The following is a 21475-nucleotide window of genomic DNA, read 5'->3' as shown; positions in this document are numbered from 1 at the left end:
TTACCTGGGAGCATACCTTGTTAACACCAAGAGAATGAGGCATGGGAAGATGCCCTCGTACCACCAGGCATAGGACAGACCCCTCCTCTGTCCATTCAATGCCCCTTCTGGCCTCCCCATCCAACCCCAACACACTTCTGGCTCAGCCATGGAAATTAGGCAGATGGGAGGTACCAGTGTGGTTTAGTAAGCAACCAGAGCCTGTAGCAAAGCAGTCTTGGAGAACTGCAGGTGCCGACTCTGGGTTTCTAGAATATTCTCTGAGTGTCTCTTGAACAGGTGGATCTGGGTACCCAGAGGGCAGAGCCAGGCTGTGGGTCACCTCTATTGGGGAAGACCTGTGAGATTTCATACCCTTCACCTGGGCTGTAAGAAGATTCAGGAGTTCTGCCCCCCCCACCACCACTACCTTCACCCCCCCTTGAAAATGAAGAGGGCCTGGCTGAACTTGTGAAGCCCCTTTCAACTCCGAAGGCAAGGGAGGTTCCTGCGTGGTTGAGGTGCTAGGGGTCATTCCCTGAACTACATCTTCACCCGGAGGGAGTCCCACATCCTCCAATTATGCTCCTGAGCAGGCCACAATGGGCCCTCAGATAACCATCAGGCGCCCATCAGCGCTGGAACAATGCTCGAATCACTTGGGCTATTTTTGCAGGAGCTGCCGCCGCCGGCCAGGCCCAAGCCTCTCCCCAAGGGAGCAGGGCAGAGAAAGGCACTCCCGGTGCCAACTCTGGGCCGTCTGCTGCAGCGGCGTGCTTGTCCACACTCCAGGGGATGGCAAGGCCTCAATCCATGGCCAGCCCCTCCAGGAAACCTTTTCTTATTCTGCTCGAAGCCAGATAGTTAAACAATTAGGAACCCCCACCCCAGCCCAGAGGAAGGAGGTGTGGGGGAAACGGTTTCTGTGTGCTGCTGTGGCCAGGCCCACACTGTCTCCATGTCCCCTCCACACGCCCTGACTCCTCACACAGCCCCTGTCTGGCCCCCGCCTGGCCCCACGGGAGCTGATGTGGGGGCTGCGCTAGACTGCAAGGGAAGTGAGGCTCTGAGCCTGAGGGACTCCCCTGGCCTCACAGTTAGGAAGAGGCACCAGGATTTGAAGTTGGTACCTAGGTAGTGTAGTGGTTACGAATCGGGCTGCTAATCTCATGGTCAGCAGTTGGAAACGACCAGCTGTTCGCAGGAGAAAGATGAGGCTTTCTGCTCCCGTAAAGATTTACAGCCTCGGAAACCCTGTACAGGGTTGCTGCGAGTTGGAACTGAGTCCACCACGGCCCATAACAACAACTCCCAGCTGGAGGACTCCCCTCCTGAATGACCTCTCACTGTGGGCCATCACAGTACCAAGCTCTGGGGACATTGATTGAGGAAGATGGGGCCCCTTACCTTCCTGCATCCTCAGTTCTAGCCAAGAGAGGGGGCTCAGTTAACAAGGCCAGGGGCAAATGAGGATCTGACAAAAGACAGGAGAGCCATGTGGGTGGACTGGCATGAGGCTGCCCGTGTGGAGGGTGGCCACATCAGCTCTAGCTGAGGATCTTCCCGAGTGAACAGGAGCCCCATGTTGCCAGAACTCACCACCATTTTACAAGAAGCCTGTACTCTGATTATTTCCATGTTGGCCACACTTTGGGTCATGAAGACAGTAGGTTTTATATGCCCTGGGTGGCTTACTATGAATTGCCTATGTTTTCTGTTGTTGATTTCATTCTGCAGATGGGGAAACTGAATCCCAGAGAGAGGCAAGTAGGTCCCCAAGCTCTGGTTTTCTGTAGCTCATCTGTCTGTCTTCGTTGGTCCAATGCCATTTCATGGGAAAGCTTTGAAGGCAGGGACCTGGCCTTGTCGTCTGCCCTCTCCCTCGGGGCTACACCTCCTGATGCTCCCAGTAAGCCCTGGTCAGTTCTCTGGGCACAGATTGCAGGTTCCAGCACCACGCTGCCAGGGAGAGGACTCTGCCCTGGCTGATGGCAGATCCCCATTTAGAATGGTGTATGAGCTGGGATGCGGTGGGAGTGACTGTGACCAGCTCCTGGGTGTCACTTAGGGCCTGCCTGGATGGTACCAGAGACTTCAATGTGCAGGCTTAGGGAAACCAGCAGGGAAGGGGTGATGCAGCACCCAGAGATGGGAACTACCAGCAGCGAGTGTCTGAAGACACAGGGTAGGGAGCGTGGAACAGTCTGTAGAGGTCTGGAGCTGTGCTCATGAAGGGTCTCAGCTCCCAACAGAAACGTGTGATAGGTGGAGCCCTAGAGTGGCACTGTGGGTTAATGTGCTGGGTTAAAAAGTCGGTGGTTCAAGCTCATCAGCTGCTTCTTGAAAACCATATACAGGGTTGCTATGGGTCAGAACCGACTCAACCGCACTTAACAACAACTGACAACAACAGGGGAGATGCATGAAATACCCTCCTTTCATACTCTACCTATTGGTTGAACCCAACTAGGAACTGAGGGCACAAAACCCTGGAGGTGCGGCTGGAGGGCAGTGTTACCACAGTCCGCACCAGGCAGGGAATGGGTGGGGTTTAGGGTCTCTCAGCAATTTCTGCACAAGTTGTGAAGTGGCATCAGTGTTTCCATTCTCGTTTGGTTTTCCTTCATCTAATTTCCCTGCCTTTATATTCGCATCGTGGTTTTAAAGTGTTGATCATTTGTTCTCACATGATTTTAGATACCTTATCTGCCAGTGAGGAGCTCTGGTAGCGTAGTGGTTATGAGTCGGGCTGCTAACCTCAGCAGTTCGAAACTACCAGCTGTTCCATGGAAGACCGATGAGGCTTTCTGCTCCCGTAAAGATTTACAGCCTCGGCAACCCTGTCCAGGGTCACTGTGAGTCGGAACCGACTTCACAGCACATAACCACCACCACCATCTGCCAGGGGGTACAGGCTGGAGGGTGACCCGTGGGAAGCCTATTGTTTTCTCTTCAGCAGATGCCCTGGGACTGGAACCTGTCGATTCTGCTGGTCCTGTGTGTCCTCAGCCTGAATTATGAGGTTCCTAATCCCAGGTTGTTGTGGGCAGAGCTGTGAGCAGTTGCGGGGAGCTCAGGCAAGAAAGAGAGGTGACAATGCCTTCTGTTGACCTCGGTGCTGTGTTCGGTTTTTGTCTCCGTAGAAAGCGAGGAGATGGCTACCAAGGAGAAGTTGCAGTGTCTGAAAGATTTCCACAAGGACATCCTGAAGCCGTCACCAGGGAAGAGCCCAGGCACTCGGCCTGAGGATGAGGCAGAGGGCAAGCACCCACAAAGGGAGAAGTGGTCCAGCAAGATTGACTTTGTGCTCTCCGTGGCTGGAGGCTTCATCGGCTTAGGCAACGTCTGGCGTTTCCCGTACCTCTGCTACAAAAATGGTGGAGGTAATCCAAGGCTGGCTACAGCAGGGGCGGAGGGAAATATGGGCAAGACCAGAGTGTAGGTGCTTCTTGGAGCCCCACTTTACCCATCCCTGCCCTGACCCATTCCCACTTCACCTACAAGATAAGTGGACTCAGGTGGTGCTCTGTTGGGGAATTACTATGGGACTTTTAGCTGGTCCTTCATCCTCTTTGATGCTCCAGTTTGCGATCTGTGAAGAGGTGGAAATAGGCCAAACTCATGTCTCCCAAGCTCCCTTCATAAACTTCCCCCATATCTGCATATGTGCCTCCCATGTGGTGCTGTAGGTTAATGCACCAGATTGCAAAGTCGATTGAACTGTGAGGCTGGGGGCTCAAGCTCACCAGCTGCTCCTTGGAAACCCTATACAGGGTCGCTATGGATCAGAACCGACTCGATGGCACTTGACAACAACAACAATGTGTTTCCGAACTGGCCCTTACTGGGTTTCCTTCCTTACATTTACTTCTGCTTTTCCAACTTAATCAGATGTTTCCCCCTTAAATGACAAGCCACTTTCATTTGTCATGATGGAAAGATAGCCAGAAAAACAAAATGTGGCGAAGAGGTTTTGGTTTTTTTTTTTAAGTATAAAGCCTCGAATTGATTGGTTGCTTGATTTGGAATGGTTGTTTTTTTCTTTTGTGTTTTGGCCTCTGTGACACCTGTTGTTAAAGACAGGCAGTTCCAAACAGACACACATGCTGCTACAGTAAGAAGGAATACTCCCCTCAATCACTGCCTGGGAGTGAAGGCTTCATGCTACCACGCTGGGGGACGTCTGCATTAAAGCCTGGTTCTTAACCTTTTGTAGGCTGCTGTGGGCACCTTTGGAACTCTGTGTACCCTAACCACTCCTCGGAACAAACCACATACATACTCATAGACCCAAGTCTGAAGCCATCAGTGGACACCAGGCAGGAGCCCCCATTTAGATTTTTTGCCCCTCATTCTTCTCCAGGCTCCTGCCACCTGGTGGGAGACACCCACCTCCAGTTTCTTAACACTTCATCCTTCCAGATAGGACTCAGCTTGCAGGAGAGGCCTGGGGTAGAGGCTTTAGCAAGAAAGTCACTTTTGAGATTGGTCTGAAAGGCTGAGCAGTACTTACTGCAATAGATAAGAAGGCAGGCAGGAGCAGCTTCAGCAAAAGCTTAGAGGCCCTGGCATGTCTGAGGTGTCAGGGGCACACTGCAAAGAGGATGTCGTCAGCACACAGGATTCACAAGTCCACGGTCCTCACTTAGGCCGCTCGCTCAGTCCCTGATCCCACTGGCTCGTTGGGCTTGGGAGTGAGTGCCTTCTAGTTGAGGTTCTCAGAAGGATTGGGCCAATGGCAACTATAGCCTAACCAACCCTGCCTACTCTGCTTCTCCGCAGGCGCGTTTCTCATACCGTATTTTATTTTCCTGTTTGGTGGTGGCCTGCCTGTGTTTTTCCTAGAGGTGGTCATTGGCCAGTACACCTCTCAAGGGGGTATCACCTGCTGGGAAAAGATCTGCCCTTTGTTCACTGGTAAGTATGAGGCCAAGGGCACTTGGGTGTCTGGTGTTCTTGGTTATGCAACTTTTTATTGAGCTCACCTACTACTTACTGGGCACATTAGTCCTCATGTAGTCACTAGGTAGCAGCCAATACATTAAACATTGTACCTGCTGCTGCTGCTGACTGAGAGTAGGGTGAAGGAGACGAGGCACATGGTAGCTGCTCACTGAGGACCAGCTTCTCTGTCTTGTGAGGCTATTGACGGCAAGGTCAGTGCCCAGGGTCAGGAGTCCTACCGTGTGACTTCAAGTCCTATTTCCTCCTTTGGGAAAATCACCCCACCTCTTTGTACCTTCACATCCTCATCTGTAAAATGGAAATATTATGCTTACTTCATAGGACTGCTCTGAAGCTAAGATGACACAGCCAGGTAAAAATGCTTTGTCCACGTAATAAAAACTGAATTTTACCAGCTATCATGGTGTGGCGCTGTGGGTTAATGTGCCAGACTGCAAAGCTGTTTGAACTGCAAGGTCAGCGGTTCAAGCTCACCAGCTGCTCCTTGGAAACCCTACACGGGGTCGCTATGGGTTGGAACCAACTCAATGGCAATTAACAACAACAACAACAATTTTTTATTCTGGTGAGGCGCTCTAGGATAAGCAGCATCCTGTTAACTGCAAGGGTGGTTGTGCAAGCCCACCAGCCACTCCTTGGAAGCACTATACAGGGTCGCTTTGTGTCACAACAGACTCAAAGGTACTTAACAACAAATTAGAATCATTATAACATTGACACTCAGAAAGTAATCAGTTAGGATCATAACTGGCAGGAATGGGGTGGAGTATTTAGTCATCCATATAAATCTATCCATTGAAACTTTTTTTGTATTAAACTGTTCAATAATTAGACCATCCATCCAAGCAGCCACTTACCCAGATTAACCCATTCACTCGCTCATTATCCATTCACGCCCCCCAACTTTCTGACTAACCACTGAAACATACTCATCCAACAGATCCAATATTTATCTATCCGACATCCACCTTTTTAGCTGTCTGTTCATCCATCAGACCTCCGAACCACTCACCTATCTGATCATTTCACTTAGTTATCTGGTGCTGCTACAGCAGAAACACCCCAAGAAATGTAGTTCCTCACAGTTTAGGAGGTTAGAAGTCTGAATTCAATGCACCAGCTCCAGAGGAAGCTCCTTGTCTCTTCCGCTTCTGCTTCCTGGTGCTTGATGATCTCCTTGTATCTTGGCATCCATCTTACCCCATTTCTATTTCTAGCTTACTTGTTTATTTTCTTCTATATCTCAAAAGAGATTGACTCAAGATATACCCTACACTAATCCTGCCTACATAACAAAGACCATCCCTTCCCAAATCGGATTATCACCACAGGTGTTGTGGTTAGGATTTATAACATATATTTTGGAAGTAAGCATTCAGTCCATAACACCAACTATTTGGTTATCCTTGCATCCTGTTTTTGATTCATCCACCCATCCCACTTAGCCATCCACTCATTCACTGGTCCTACACATACTTGCTGGCCTCTGTTGAAGGGCCTCTGCTGGCCCCAGGCCCTGGGTCTGCTATGTAGCTGAGTGTGGCTGTTGGACCTGGACGGCCTCCTGATGCGTGTCTCACTTGCTCCCATCTCCAGGCATTGGCTACGCCTCCATCGTGATCGTGTCCCTGCTGAACGTATACTATATCATCATCCTGGCCTGGGCCATGTACTACCTGTTCCACTCCTTCCAGACAGACCTGCCCTGGGCACACTGCAACCACAGTTGGAACACACCGCACTGCATGGAAGACACCATGCGCAAGAACAAGAGCATGTGGATCACCCTCAGTGCCACCAACACTACCAACTACACCTCTCCTGTCATCGAATTCTGGGAGTAAGGCCAGCTCCTTGGAGGAGGGGGATGAGGCCCTGGGGGTGGAGGCAGAGAGGAGGACCACCTACTTCCTCCTCTTCTCCCCAAGCATGTGGGAGTCACTGACGTTTGTGGGGCGGAGTACGGGTTTGGAGGTATCTCCATGTGCCTGGTTTCAGGCCTGGAATCAAATCCCAGTTGTGCCATTTACTGACCGCTTGACCTTAGGCAAGTCACTTCCCTTTTCTGAACCTTGGCTTCCTTACCTGTCACTTGGGGAATGAGTCACTCCTAACCCCATGGGGTCACCTTGAGGATTGCTTCCCAAATACATACTGGGAATTACTTTAGATAGAACGTATGTGCCTAAGATTGGCATGGTTTCCTTACTGTGTTTTTAGAAAAGAGAGCACAGGAAACCTTGTTACAGTCATTCCACAAGTGATGCAACGTGTGTCTGGTAGCTTTCTCTACGTAAAGCATCCTCACAAAGCTTATGGCATTAAACAACAAAAACTTGTTGGTAGTTTGGACTAGCTCTACTACTGAGCAAGTCTCCTGGTCTTAGTTGGGCCCCTTCCTGTGTCCGCAGCTAGTGTAGACCACCAGGTGGCTCTTCTGGGGATTGGCTGACTCTTGGATGGGGCACTAGGATGGGGGTAGGTGTGGGGTCGTGGCAGGGCTGGTCCATGTCCATGTGGCCCCTTTACCCAGCAGGCTAGCCTGGGCTTGCTCACGGAAAATGGGGAACCAATGCATAAGTCTCTACTTGTGTCATTTTAGCTAATAATCCACTGGCCAAAGCAAGTCATAACTAACAGATTCCAGAGGTGACCTAGTGCTGATGTAGCACAGATACCACATGAGTGTCTATAAAGAACAGAATTTCATTTTCTTGCAGTTTTCTTGAAGTTTCTAGAAGTTTGACTTCAGGCCATGATTCTAGGGGAAAATTCTTCCTTGTGTGTTTTAGCTTCTAGTGATTGTCAATCCCTAGGGTTCTTGGACCTGTAGATTCATCTGTCTCCATTGCTCCACCTAAGTCAACAGTGATTGATACTGCTCATTAACATAACAAAGAAGACCCTATTCCCAAATGGAATTAGGTCCAATGCTGTGGGGTTCCATAGGTACGGGGAACACAAGTCACCCTATAATAGCTAGTGCATCTTTGTGAGAGATGTGGAGAATGAGGGCAATGTTTTATAATTGCCTCTAAGGTTAATAATCTGTCAGGGATATCAGATTCCTGGTGTGGTGTTGCAGGATCAGCACTGGACTGCGAACCACAAGGTTAGCAGATCAAACCCACCAGCTGCTCCTTGGAAACCAGGGTCACTGTGAGTCAGAACTGACCCAATGGCACTAAACAACAACTAGGAGAAGTATCCTGAAGGCAGAGGTGTGGAGAACTGAATCGTGGATAGCTCTTAGAAAGCTAGTCCTGACACAATGGTTGGATGCTGGTCATCACGGTATTCCCTGCTTTTCATGAGCCCTGAATTTTGGGGCTCAGCACAGAGCTGTCGTCTGCTCTATACTTGATTGACTGACGTAAGACCTGTGGGGACAGGATGGAAGACTGAGAGCCTGGGCGCAGAAGGCTGTAAAGAAAGTGGGATGGGCCTGAGTTGTCATCTGCCTCATTTGTGTGTGGCTTCGCTGTTTTCAAAGCATGTGTCCTCCTATTGGGGCCAGTGGTGGCTTGGCAGTAGAATTCTTACCTTCTATGCAGGAGACCTGTGTTCCATTCTCGGCCAAGGCACTTTACGGACCGTCTGTCAGTGGAAGCTTGTGTGGTACTTTACGTGATGCTGGACAAGTTTCAGCAGAGCTCCCGGTGGCCTGCTGGTCTACCCTTAGGAGTCCCACGGGTCTGATCAGCCTCTTGCACATGGGTTGTCTCCAATTGTGGGCTAATTGCTTGCTGGCTAATAACAGCAGCCCACCTCTTAGAACCTGGCCCAGAAGTAGGCCCAGAGTGGAGAAAGTTTTCTGATTGTTCCCAACCCTGCTTTGGGGCCAGCAGCCCTCACAGGGGCTGTATTTGGGTGGCTTTTGTCCATCTCAGGGACATGTGGGTCTTCACGGGTGCCTGGGGCTACTTGGACCACTGGCTCTTTATGTGTATGTTTTTCCATTTGCAAACAAAGAAAGCATTAAGAGCACATTCCTCACCCCCTCAGCTCCCCACACCCTGGCAAGCTGAGTTTTACAAGGCCTGGAGCCTAGGGAGACCAGACAAAGCGAGGCTGGTGCTTCATTCTTCTCACTTGAATGGGATCTGAAGCCACAGGCCTGCCCTTTCTGTGGTGTTCTTGGCACAGACCTGACCCATGCAGGGCTCTGGCAGCTTCTGCTCTGCAAGTGAGTGCTCAGGCGTGAACTTTCACCCTGTCTTTTCTGCTTGGGCAAGCCTTCACCTCCCTGGGTCTCGGGATCCTTGATTTTAAAGGAGGTAGCATGATACTGCCCTCTCAGCCTCAAGTGAACGGCATCATGGGTAGTCAGCCCTTAGAACTTGGAAACCAGTTGCCATTGGAGTCTTTTCCAACTCGTGGAGACCCGTGTGTGCCAGAGTAGAACTGCACTCCACAGGTTTTTCCACAGGAGATCAGCAGTCTTGTTCTTCTGAGGACCCTCTGGGTGAGCTCAGTTAGGGACTAAGTGTATTAATAGTTTGCACCACTATCGTTATCATTTAATATCCTCACGGGGGGTAGAACTGCCCCCACGAGGCACTAGAAAATGTGTCACCATGAGATGAGGGGTGCTGCCTTTCCATCAGTGCCCCCAGGACCCTCCCCCTTGGTGCTCTGGACCCTTCTTTGTAGCTTTATTCACCTTCCTGTACATGACCTTCGGGCCACAGTGGTCTTGGAGAAGGTGCTCATGTGAGAGATGGGGAGATGGAAAGTCTTGGGGTATCTAGGCCTCACCTCCACTTCTCCCCTTCCCTGGGACTTCCCAGAGAATTCAAGGGGCTCCTGTCTTTCATGGTCTCATCAAAGCTCCCCTTCTTCTTTTCGGGCATGGAAGACACTGAGACGGTTGTTTATCTTTGGACATTTCCTGGTTCCACAGGCACTTTCCCAAGTCCCTTATATGATCCAGATGGACTTGCTCTGTCCAGGGTGTGCTGGCCGCCTGCCTGGCACTGGCTGCCCTCCCGTTTGGCCTTCGTGCCCTACACCCTCATGGTTTCTAGCAGAGCTGCAGGAGTCCACCTAACCATCCACAAAGAACTTAAAACCGTCTTTCTAGAATCCTGTGAGGGCCAGGGCTCACAGAGAAGAAGTCTGGAAAAGAGACCCAGATGAAAGAGCCCATCCTGCAGTCCATGTATGCAGAGTCTCAGGGCAGACGTGGGGCAAGGGGATGTTAAACAGCACATTCCAGCCCCAGCCAGATACCAGGACGGTGAGCCAGGGAAAGCCTCCTGGCTTCAGCGGCCTGCTGTTCTCTTGGCATGAAGCAATGAGTAGGAACAAGAGCTAATGTGGAGGAGCTGCTGACCACCGAGAGCTTGTCGTTTTATTTCCTCTTTGCCACCACCTTTTTTTGGTGGTTGATGCTGACTCAGGACAAGCCCATATGTGTCAGAGAAGTGTGTCCCACAGGGTTTACATTGGCTGAGTTTTCACAAGTAGGTCGCCTGGACTTTCTTCTAAGGGACCACTGGATGTGCTCAATCCTTTTGGTTAGCAGCTGAATACGTTAACCATTTGTATCACTCTGACAGAGACACTTAGGTTGGAAAAATCTTCCCAAACTCAACTTCTACCTCAGATCCCACATTCAGTGCACATATACTCTTGTCTTCATTTTCAAAGAGTATTGAAAACCCACTGAGCCACTCTCCCTACTTGTGCTGCCAGTGTCCCCAGGAGACCCTGGGATGCCCACAGTGGCCCCTTGCTGCTCCTCCTGCTTCATCCTTGTGTCTCCATAATCACATGAGTCTGGATGGGTCGTTGACCAGCTCAGAACCCTCGCAGTTTTCTCCACGCTGTAACCCGGCCCTGCCAGGAAGGGCGTTTTGATGCAGTGTCTGATACAACGTAAATGCTAGCCCAAGGCTGACTCTTCTTAGCTTCATGTCTGTGCCCACCTGACCCTAACCTGGATCTCATGAACCGGGCTGTGAGGTATAGTGGAGCTCAGTAGGCAGAAAAGGAGAGAAACACATCTGGGCCGAAGGAAAAGCCTATGCAGATGCTTGGCATTTTGAAAGCATGTGATTATTTGGGAACAGCCAATAGTTGGTTTGGCTCACAGGAAAGGGGCAGGAGGTGGAGCCAAGCAGAAAGGTGAAGGCCTAGGATGGCAAAGAAACTATGGAGGTACATGAAAACAGGAGTGACGTGTTTGGGCCGGTTTGGAATGGGACTCAGGTTTCACACTGATGGGAGAGAGTAGCCGGGACGTGTATTGGTACTGACTGTGTACAGCTTGTGTTAGCTCCAATGTGAACCTCTCCTTCAATGATCTCTCCTGAGAATGGCCAGCCACCCTGTAGTGACTGCTGGCACCCTTGTTGGGTTGCAGAGCAGTGAGGCCTCTCTGCCTTACCCACCTAGCTAGAGCCAGCGCCTCATGTTCTTCTTTTCCCACCCAGCTCTCCCTTTGGCAAACGTTGCCCGATGCGCCTCAGGTCCTTCCTGGCACCAGCAATAATCAGCCAGGGCCTGGAGCTGAGACACCCACCCCCCTATACTGCGTAGTGATCAGTGCTGCCAACCCCCTTGGACCCTCTCAGTTTTATAGAAAGGAGTCAGGCAGAGGAGCCACCAGGGGTCCAGCCCCTTACCACTTTGCTGGAAGATTAATGGACCCAGACAAGCCGTTTCTTAGGATACCATCCCCAGAGGTAGGAGACCCACCTGCATTCCTTGTCTCCCAAACTGGAGCCGCATGCCCCCAGTGTTCTCTGTGAGCCAAACACAGAGTGGTCCCAGTTCCTCACAGCCTTACCTGGGTTAATGGACTCAGACAAGCCTTTTCTTAGGGCAGCACCTCCTGATCTTGCTTAGAGAGACACCTAAGCTCAAAGAGTTGAGTGACTTGCCTGAGATTATACAGTCAGCTAGAAATGGTGGAGTTGTTCCCAGCTCTGACCACCCGCATTGCTCCCCCACCCCCAGTTCCGTCATCGTGATCTGTGTCTTCCTTTTCCCCGAGGCCCCAGGTGCAGGTAACCTTGTGCCATTTGGGTGAGCCCACTGCCAGGTGAACTCAGCCTGGATCCCCACCCCCATCCCATCTGCAATTCTGAACCGTCATTGTCAGCCAAAGCAGAAGAGTCCTGGTGAGAAACTGGGGCCCCAGAGACTGTCATTTCATGCTAGCTTTGTAATTAATCACCAAGTTGCTCCTTGATGGGGAAGCATAGCTCTGTTCCCCATCCTCTGTTCCCCTATCTCTTGCCCTGTCCCTGCCAGAGCTCTAGGGTCACCTCTGTCTCAAGGACCCAATTCCTAACAGGCCCCTGGGGGTAGATGGGGCCTCAAGCCCTCCATCATGCTGGAGCGAAACCTTCCTCCCCAGCTCCTGCAAGGCCCCTGGGAGCTTAGCACGTATCATTAGACTTTAGTAGAATCAAAGAAATGAGTCATATTTGCAAACAAGGCCGGCACAGCCAATCTTCCCCTACCAATCTTATCCTACAGCTGTCGGAAGGTGGGGTGGGGGGGGGGGGGGGCAGGCAGGCGGTGGTGAAAGCCTTGTGAGGTTCTACTCGCCGCCAGGCAGGCTCTTTTATAATTGTTGCCTCTGCTGGTCTCCAGGGGAGAGCCATCGCCAATAAATGGCTGGACCGCATTCAAAAGGAAACGATTTGGCCCACTTGGAGGACGTATTTACATCTCTGAGTGCAGGCTGGACGGCAGCAGGGCCGCCGCCAGCTCAAAACAGACGTCCAGGCGATTCCTTTTCGGATCCCGCCCTGGAATGAATCATTACTATTCTTGGACAAGAATGCAGCTCACCTCTCACTCTTGCCCCCCCCTCCCATGAGTGGTGCAAGGGTGCCTGGGTTGTTGGGTTCCTTGAGAAAGAACAATACAGGACTAGCACTCAGGGTGGGATAAAAAAAAAAAGGAACCAAAACTCCAGGGTTGCTTTTTATCTGGGTGAATTCAGGTGAATTCCTCAATTCTGAGCCTCACTTTCCTCTTCACCCAAATGGGTATGATGAAGTCACTCACTTATTGAGTACCTACTGTGTACCAGACACTGTTGTGAAGGCCAGCAGTGAATAAGGCAGATGCACCTTCTACCCTGATGGAGGTGACAGACATTAATTAGATACACAACTCACATTATTCCATAAGTAAGGTGGAGGTATGTGTTGAAGAAAATTAAAGCCAGACCAGGGGAGCAGAGTGCCGAGACTTTGATGCTCTGTGGAGCATTTGAGCAGAGTCCTGAAGGAAAGGAGTGAATGAACTGTGCAGTGTGTGGCTGAGGAAACAGCTAGTGCAAAGTTCCTGGGGCAGGAGCCTGCACGTGCCCCATTCAGAGACAGCAGCAGTGGCCATTGGGTTCTGCAAGGTTAGAGGTGAGATGACTTCCATCCTGCTTGCTGAGAGTCCCAGTTAACCCCTGAAGTACTGGCATGCCATAGATAGGCTGCCCTTCCACTGAAGTGGCTGGATCTAAAGTTGTTGCCATCCTATCAGGGAGGTGACAAGAGAAATGGGACAAATTGACAGGGCCTTGTAGACCAGGGAGGTGGTAGCCATGGGACAGTGTTAAGTGGGGGCTGGGAGTGGGGGCAATGGTGGAGATAAGAAGGCCAATGGGAAGGCTCCTGAGATGATCCTCGGGTGCACTAGGGGCCTGTACCAGGGTGGTAGCAGTGGAGGGGAGGAAGGCTCATATTTGGGGTAACATAGTCCTTCTCCTGCTGGGGTGGCTGTGGTTAGGAAGCACCTTGGGCCCAGCACTCCACAGTTTACTGAGCACACCCCACAGGGCACAGCATGTTATAGTTTACTGAGCACGCCTCCTGGGGCCCAGCACTCCACAGTTTACTGAGCACGCCCCACAGGGCACAGCATGTTACAGTTTACTGAGCATGCCCCACAGAGCATAGCACTTCACAGTTTACTGAGCACGCCCCACGGGGCCCAGCACGAGTCCTGGTATTCCTTGAGGTGAGTCAGGGTCAGGACCTGTGGAGGGTTTTGGCTGGGATTCAAACACAGACCCATGTGACCTGTTCCTCTCCAGCTGATTCCTGGGCAGATGTGGGTCACTCTGGCCCTAAGCCCATGTGGGGCTCTGTTCTGACTACCCTCAATTTGAGGAGACACTTTTGCTCCATTCCCAGGGTTTATGCATGGTCCATGAAAATTTTAAAACATTGAATTTTTTACAAAGGTACTATACGCACCCTAAAAAAATTTATAGAGAAACATACTTATTGAAAAGTGAATCTCATGCCCCTGCCACCCTGTCCCTCCCCACACGCAGCCAGTATATCCAGTTTGCAGTGTAACTCTTCCCCTCCTTCAGTTAGTACACCACAGAGAGGAACCATGCACTCTGGTCTTCCCCTCACCTTGTTCACTTCTCTTCCAGTCATGCTTCCTTCTCGCTGTGTGGGGCCCTTCCCGCTTGTTTTTACCACCATGTAGTAGTATCCCTTAAAGAGTTCTGGTAGTGTAGTGGTTGTGAGTCGGGCTGCTAATCTCAGGGTCAGCAGTTTAAAACTACCAGCTATTCCACAGAAGAAAGATGAGGCTTTCTGCTCCTGTAAAGATTTACAGCCTCAAAACCCCTATGCAGGTGTGCTATGAGTCAGAACTGACTCCACGGTACATCACCACCACTGTTATTCCATGGTGTGCCGGCCCTTGAAGAAGGGAAGGGGGCATTTGCTTGCTTCCAATCTGCTGGCCTTGCTGGCAGTACTGGGATAAATGTCTGGCTACATGTGCAAATGTAGTTGTAGGAGAGGGTCGTAGAAGCAGATTCAGAATCCAAACAAATGAACTTAGACTTTCCTGGATGGCACCATGAGCACCCCCCTACAAAGGGACTGCCGCCAGAGGGTGGGTCCAGGATGTGAGTCTTGTGTAGACAAGCAGGTGCCCAGAACAGACAGGGTGTCACCCATCCTGTCCTGCCCCATCACCCAGGACAGCACGTTTCTGGAGAAGAACATAGAGGCTGGGTGGGGTCAGAAACGGCTCTGGGGACTTCAGCTTCTTGGCCAGCTTGCCAGACTCATGAGACTCTCCTACCATTAGCTGAGCACCTACTTACTGTATGCCATATACATGCTTGGGCATAGAGTCTGGTGGGCAGGGTGTGGCCTTTGGAGTGAGAGGGCAGTTAGGAAAACAGATAGGGACCCTCTCTGGTCACCGTTTGAAGAAACATTGGGGAAGACTTGCTGGAGGCTTGGAGCTCAGGGGAGGAAGTTCAGAGGCATGGGGAGAGCTGCCCATTCCCGGGGAAGCCCCGGGCTCCTTGCCCACCACCTCCTGGGGCTCACTGAAGGAGGGAGGGAGGGCTGCAGGCTAAGGGGGACTCACTATTGTGAAGCCTCTTCTGCAGCCTCTGGCCCCACATACTTGGCAGGTCCCTTGGGATGCACTGCCAGGAGGCTCTACCGGGATGCCCCCTGCCCTGGGGCTACAAATGACCTGACCGAAGCCCTTATTCTCAAAGGCTTTATTTTCAAAGTCAGCGTCTCAGTGTCGCATAGAGAGAGCACTGCTGTCTTTGCAGTCCTGCCGACCTGGGTTTCAGGCAGCAGCTTTGGGCAAGCTGACTTTCTCAGCCTCAGTTTTCTCATCTATAAAACGAGACAAATAACCTTTATCTACTTGAATCAGCTGAGCTACACTGAAAACGTTCAGCAAGCTGGCAGTAACTGGCAGCTTTGGTTACTTCCCTGAGATAATTCTGAGCGTGTATCATCCCTACTGAGGTTTTGTTAATAACAGCTGTCTGAAAGTCATTTCTGACTCATGGTGACAGCCGCTGTGTCAGAGCAGGAACATAACTGCTCCATCAGGTTTTCAATGAGTTGCTTTTGGGAAGGAGATCACCAGGCCTTTATTCTGACACACCTCTGGGTGAACTCGGCCTCCCACCCGAGCACATTGCCTATTTGCACTACCAGGCACACTGTTTTAAGGTTCATTATGGAAGCATTTCAGAGATCGTCCAGGGTGACATGCACATCTGCTGTTCATTACGTCTGTGCTTTATCATTCATTGAGCCCCTACTGTGTGCTGGCTGCTGATAACACAGCTGTGAACATCTGGTTTGAATGTCTGTTGACATGGGAATACTGCATTCATTGAAAGATCACCATGTCAGAGAATGGTCTCTGTGAAACAATAAGAAGGGTCTTGACCGTTGTCAGAATACCCAATAAGGTAAGCACAGGCTTGCTTATGCTTACTTACTAACCTGTAGTGAACAGTTTCACAATTCTTCACCACATCAAAGATTGTGCTTGTAGGTATGGTTGGCCTCTTTCCTTCTCCAAGCCCACTGCTCCTTCCTACGGAATCGTGCCACTGGTGGTGTCTCTGGGCAGTGGTGACCTGAGTTACCTGTGACGACCTCAGCCACCAGCACCCTGTTTCAGATGCTTCTTCCTGGGGAGTGAGTGCCTGTGTGTGTGTGATCTCAGTTCAGTCACAAAGGTTCAGGAGGAGCCTTGGTGGCTTTCTGTGCTGACTTCCCCGATTCCTTCCAGAATGCCAAGACTCTGGCAAAGAGTGGGGAAAGAAAAGTAGTGCAGCTTAAGCACCGGCTGTGAGTCAGACAGTGTGCTGGCTGTCTTAATGGTACAGCAAGCAGCAGCTTCTAAGCTTGCTGTCCGGTGCTTGCAGCATCTCGGCTCTGAATTTAGTGCTGTGACTGGGTTCTGTCTTTACATCAGACCCCTGCAAAGAAAGGGATGTTGCATAGCCATGCCCAGAACAAAAGACCTTGACCTCTTAATGGTTTAGTGAGTGACACCAGTGGAGACAGATGAGTGGCATTAAAGTGTGGGCAGAGAATGTTGGGGCAGGGTAATTATCCCCATTTCATTGATGAGGAAACTGAGGCTCTGAGAGGTTGGGTGGAATGGCAGCACAGAGACTTGAACTCACACACAACAGTCACTGAAGAAAAGATGCCTGGGTAACACAAATAATTTTCCCTCAACCACTAGCCTAAAGGTTGGTGTTTTGAACCCACCCAGTGGTGCTGTGGAAGAAATGCCTAGTGATCTGCTTTCACAAAAACTACAGCCCAGAACACCCTATGGAAGAGTTTTCTGAAACACGTGGAGTCACCATGAGACAGAATCATGCGATGGGTTTGTTCTGTGTTTTAGTCATTGAAGCAGGTTCTGCTGGTGTCATATAGTACCCTGGTAAGAGCTCTGATAGCGTAGTGGTTACGAATCGGGCTGTGAACCTTAAGGCCAGCAGTTTGAAACTACCAGCTGTTCTGTAGGAGAAAGATGAGGCGTTCTGCTCCCGTAAAGATTTACAGCCTTGGAAACCCTGTACAGGGTCTCTATGGGTCGGAACCAACTCGACGGCACTTAACAACAACAGATGCGGAAACAGGCTTAGGGGCTACTTCATTTGAAACTGGGTGAATTTAGGATTCTGAATCCATCCCGTTCTTGACTTCCCAACAAACTTGTGACATATCCCTGAGATCAAGGCTTAGGAAATTGCACGATTTCAACACCTCATCTTGAAGCTGAACCCAGCCTGTTGGACTGTGGGCCACATCTCCCCAGCCTGGTTTGCATGCACTGGTTGGCTGGCCAGCACTGGTGAACTTCTCCCTCTCTATTGGCTTGCAGGCGCAATGTGCTGAGTCTGTCCTCTGGAATTGACCACCCTGGTGCTCTGAAGTGGGACCTCGCACTCTGCCTTCTCCTAGTCTGGCTGGCCTGTTTCTTCTGCATCTGGAAGGGTGTCAAGTCCACGGGGAAAGTAAGTTACACCACTGCCTCTCCCCTTTCTTCAATGTCAAGGGAGGAGTTAGCCAATGGTGTGCTGATAGTCTGAAAAATAAGAGCCCTGTCCATTTCATGGTGTATATACTCCCAGCCTGTCCCTGAGATTGAGAGTTATTCATGGTTACAAACAGCTTGCAAAATTCGAACATCGACCATTCTCCATGCCAGCAGCTGCAGCACACTGGACTGTATATAGATGTAGGTGGCGGCCACATTACTCAGGGATTGGCAGAAATCCACATAGTTGTAACTAGAAGGTTAGCTGGTAAAAACAACAACAACAACAAATGTTTGTTAGTTATGAGCTACAATAAGAACTCTTGCTTCTCAAAGTGTGCTGGTTAACGAGCAGCCTCAGCATCCCTGGGAGGCTTGTTAGAAATGCAAACCCCTAGGATCAGGATCTGCATTTTAAAAAGGTGCCCAGATCGTTGGAATACACACTCTGGTCTGAGAAGCACCAATTTAAACATTTGCTGAGAATCCAAGATTCATTCAATTTTAACTAACATTTTGTCTGTTAACTCCAGTTGTTAACTGGTGTGGCACCATAGAATCAGCCCTGGGATGCAAAGCACACACAGCTGCTCCTCAGAAACACTATAGAGGGTCAGTATGAGTCAGAACTGACTCGAAAGCACCTAACAAAAACACAGTTGTTAGCTGATAATGAAATCGTTAGCTGATACACAAACATTGACGCTTAAGGCTTCAGCTGCTGGTGAATATGTTACATAGCATTACCACTGCCTAAGAGGTTAGCAATTAACAAATGTGGTAGCTGATACTTAAAAGGTTAGCTTGTAACTAAGATGCTAGGGTGCTTGCTTGATGCAAACCATTCTTGACTACTAACTAAAAGGTGACTCTGGGGCAGTTCCAATCCACCTGTTGGAATTGTGGAAGAAAGACCTGGTAATTTACTTCCAAAAAATTGTTTTTGGCTGCCGCTGAGTTGGCCGCTAAGTCAGGCCGATACAGAAGAGACCTGCTCCATTGGGTTTCCTGACTGTCATTTTGACAGAATCTTTATGTCAGACTGCTCTACCACCCAGACTGCTTTCTAGAAGATTGTAGCCAGTGAAAACCGTATGCTGCTCAGTTCTTCTCTGACTCATATGAGGTCCCCTGAGTTGGAGCCAACCCAATGTCAACTGGGGTTTTTGTTGTTGTTGTTTTTAGGGCTTTTTTTTTTGGTGTAACCCCAGAGCCCGTGCAGAGAAAGGAGTTAGCAGTAATGGGGTGAAGTTGGAGCAGCTGGTTTTCTGTTGGCGCTTTTTAGCTAAGGTTTTAGGTGTAGCGATGTATTGGCCATCATGAAAATGTGACCTGTGTACAGTGGTGGTTCTGATGCCAAAGGCAGGTGTGAGTCCTAATCCAAAGTCTAACCTGTGATGTAGGTGTTGGTCACCTGGTTTTAGAGCCACTCTTCTCGGGAGCATTCACATCTTGATAGAGGGAATATCTCTTTCAGACCAGAAAGCCTCCAAGGGTCAGAAGAGCATCTGAAAGGAGGCATTGTAGCCATGAGGATGGGCATGGAGAAAGAGCTTGTAGTAGAGTCAGGAATCAAGCTGCGTGCCCACTCCCCTGAGTGAAGAACCTTCTCCGAGTAAACTCTGTGGTAGATCTGAGCGGACCCAAACCTCTGACAAGATCCGTATCCCTAGGGTTGCAGAGTGAAATGGGACTGCCCCTGGTACCCTCACCTCTCTGCCTACTCCACAGTCCTAAAGCCCATCTGGAAAGGGAGTAGGCCAGGCCTCAGGTGCCAGATGACACTGACCCTGACACTGGGACAGGCAGGAAGACAGCTTATTCCCACACTGCCTGTTACCCCATTTCTTCCTCGGTCATAGGAGAAAGCCATTCATGTTCTTCGCTTTCTTTAAATGATGAGGAGACTGAGGCTCAGAGAGGTGAAGTCTGCCCAAGGTCAGTTTCTTCATCTAGAAAATGGGCTGCGGTGAGGGTTGGAGTGAGGCGTGGTAAGCACCTATCACAAACCTTTCAACAGACAGTTCAGTAAACTCTAATTCCCTTCTTCACCCCGCCTCGGTTTCCCGCGGAGAAGTGCATCTCTTGGGAAGTGTCTACGGAGCACCGGGCCTGGGCATGCTGGAGACATAATCATTTACTCCTTCGCTCATGGTTTTTGAGCCTCCACTGTGTGTCAGGTACTGTTCTAGGAATAGGGTCAGGGGCGTGCAGGGACCATGTTGTTGTTGTTGTGAAGTGCCTGTTACTACCTTCCTTTTCTGAAACCCAGAGAGTTGAGGTTACCTGCCTCAGGTCACAGAGTCAGCAGGAGGCCGGAGCCTTTGAAGTCTGGGTCAGATGGTGGCAAGAGCTATGGCGATGCATTGATACATCCAGCAGCAAAGGAGAACAAGGAGGGTTGGGCTGCATCTCAAATAAGTGAACCAGAGAAGGCTGTTGGAGGAGGGGCCTTGTGGCAAAGATCTGAAGGAAGTGAGGCAAGCCTTGCATATGTCTGGAAGGAAAAAGGCCAGGTAGAGGGAACAGGCACTGAAAAATCCCTGAGGTAGGTTTGAACCAGGCTCTCAGAGAGAAGGCTGACATGGCCTGGTGACCATTGGTGACATTTGATACACCAAATGGAGTGAATGAGAGGATAGGAATTAAAGCTGAAAGCACACATCTTGTGGGAGATCAAGCTGGGATTTGAACCCAGCAGCTGGCTCCTGTACTCTCTCCACTATCTGATGGTCCGCTACCATTTCCTATTGCTGTGAGCCTCTTTGAAGCCACTGTGTGTCCCCTGGCTGGAAACAAACAAGAGTTCAGAACCAGACTGACCTGACTCTGGATTTCTGCTCGACCCTTACCCACACCTCGCAAGCCACATGACTGGGCAATTCCCATTTCCTCTCTAAGCCTTACTCTCTCCTTGTGTGAAATGAGTTTGAGAGATGTCTCCCCAGGTCTCTCCCTGGTGGCCTGCCTCGGAGCCTCCCTATTGCCCAGGTCTTTGCCCCCAGAGGAAGTACAGGCCAGCCCTTGCAAGTTTCCAATCAGGCCACAGGGCTTTTGGGTTGAGGGCCCAGAGGAGCCCCAGAGGTTCACCAGCAAGAGCGGAAAAATACTATGTCCCGTGGCAAAGCCTGCTGGGCCACCCGCCAGAGGCCCACTGGTGGTGGCTGGCACCATGTCTCCCGCTGAGATCCCTGGGGGAGTCACACAAAAGTGAGGGAGTGGCTCTCAGGGGTTTGTCCTTGGAGTAGCAGATTCTGCAAAACAAGGATAGCTTTCCAAAGAAGCAGCTGAGGTGGCATGGCCAGGTAGGTGGGGCTGCTGACTCTGGACAACAACACACACACTCATACTCAAACATACACACACAGCATGTGGACTCTGCAGTCGGATGACCTGGACTCAAATCCCACCTCCACCACTTGCTAGCCCTGTGACCTCAGACAGGCGACTTCTCCTCTCCGGGCCTTAGTTTCCTCATGTAGGAATTAGAAGTAGTCACAGCACTTACCTGTTCCTGGTATCGCAAGGATTAAATGAGTTAATATATGCAGTGCCCTTGTTGTTGTTGATGAGTGTCATAGAGTCGGTCCTGACTCATAGCGACCCTGTATACGGTTTCCGAGGAGCGGCTGGTGAGCTTGAACTGCCGACATTGCAGTTCAAACGACTTTGCAGTCTGGCGCATTAACCCACAGCGCCACACCAGGACTCCCCAGTAAATAGC

At 50.5% G+C, this 21475-nt stretch overlaps 1 protein-coding gene across 1 annotated transcript in view; it reads left to right on the top strand.

The window, feature by feature from the left end:
- The first annotated feature begins 3133 nt into the window (after nt 1-3133).
- The window catches only part of SLC6A6 (solute carrier family 6 (neurotransmitter transporter), member 6), a 49290-nt gene continuing 30948 nt past the window's right edge, over nt 3134-21475 (top strand). Inside the window, exons 1-4 of the mRNA XM_006868677.1 lie at nt 3134-3362; nt 4762-4896; nt 6541-6784; nt 17596-17728. Coding sequence (XP_006868739.1) covers nt 3134-3362; nt 4762-4896; nt 6541-6784; nt 17596-17728 — 741 coding nt within the window. The remainder of the gene's footprint in view (nt 3363-4761; nt 4897-6540; nt 6785-17595; nt 17729-21475) is intronic.

This window comes from Chrysochloris asiatica, unplaced genomic scaffold (genome assembly GCF_000296735.1).
Source record: "Chrysochloris asiatica unplaced genomic scaffold, ChrAsi1.0 scaffold00121, whole genome shotgun sequence".
Taxonomy (NCBI): Eukaryota; Metazoa; Chordata; class Mammalia; order Afrosoricida; family Chrysochloridae; genus Chrysochloris; species Chrysochloris asiatica.
Note: the sequence above shows the minus strand (reverse complement) of the source record. Positions and strands in the feature narration are given on the sequence as shown.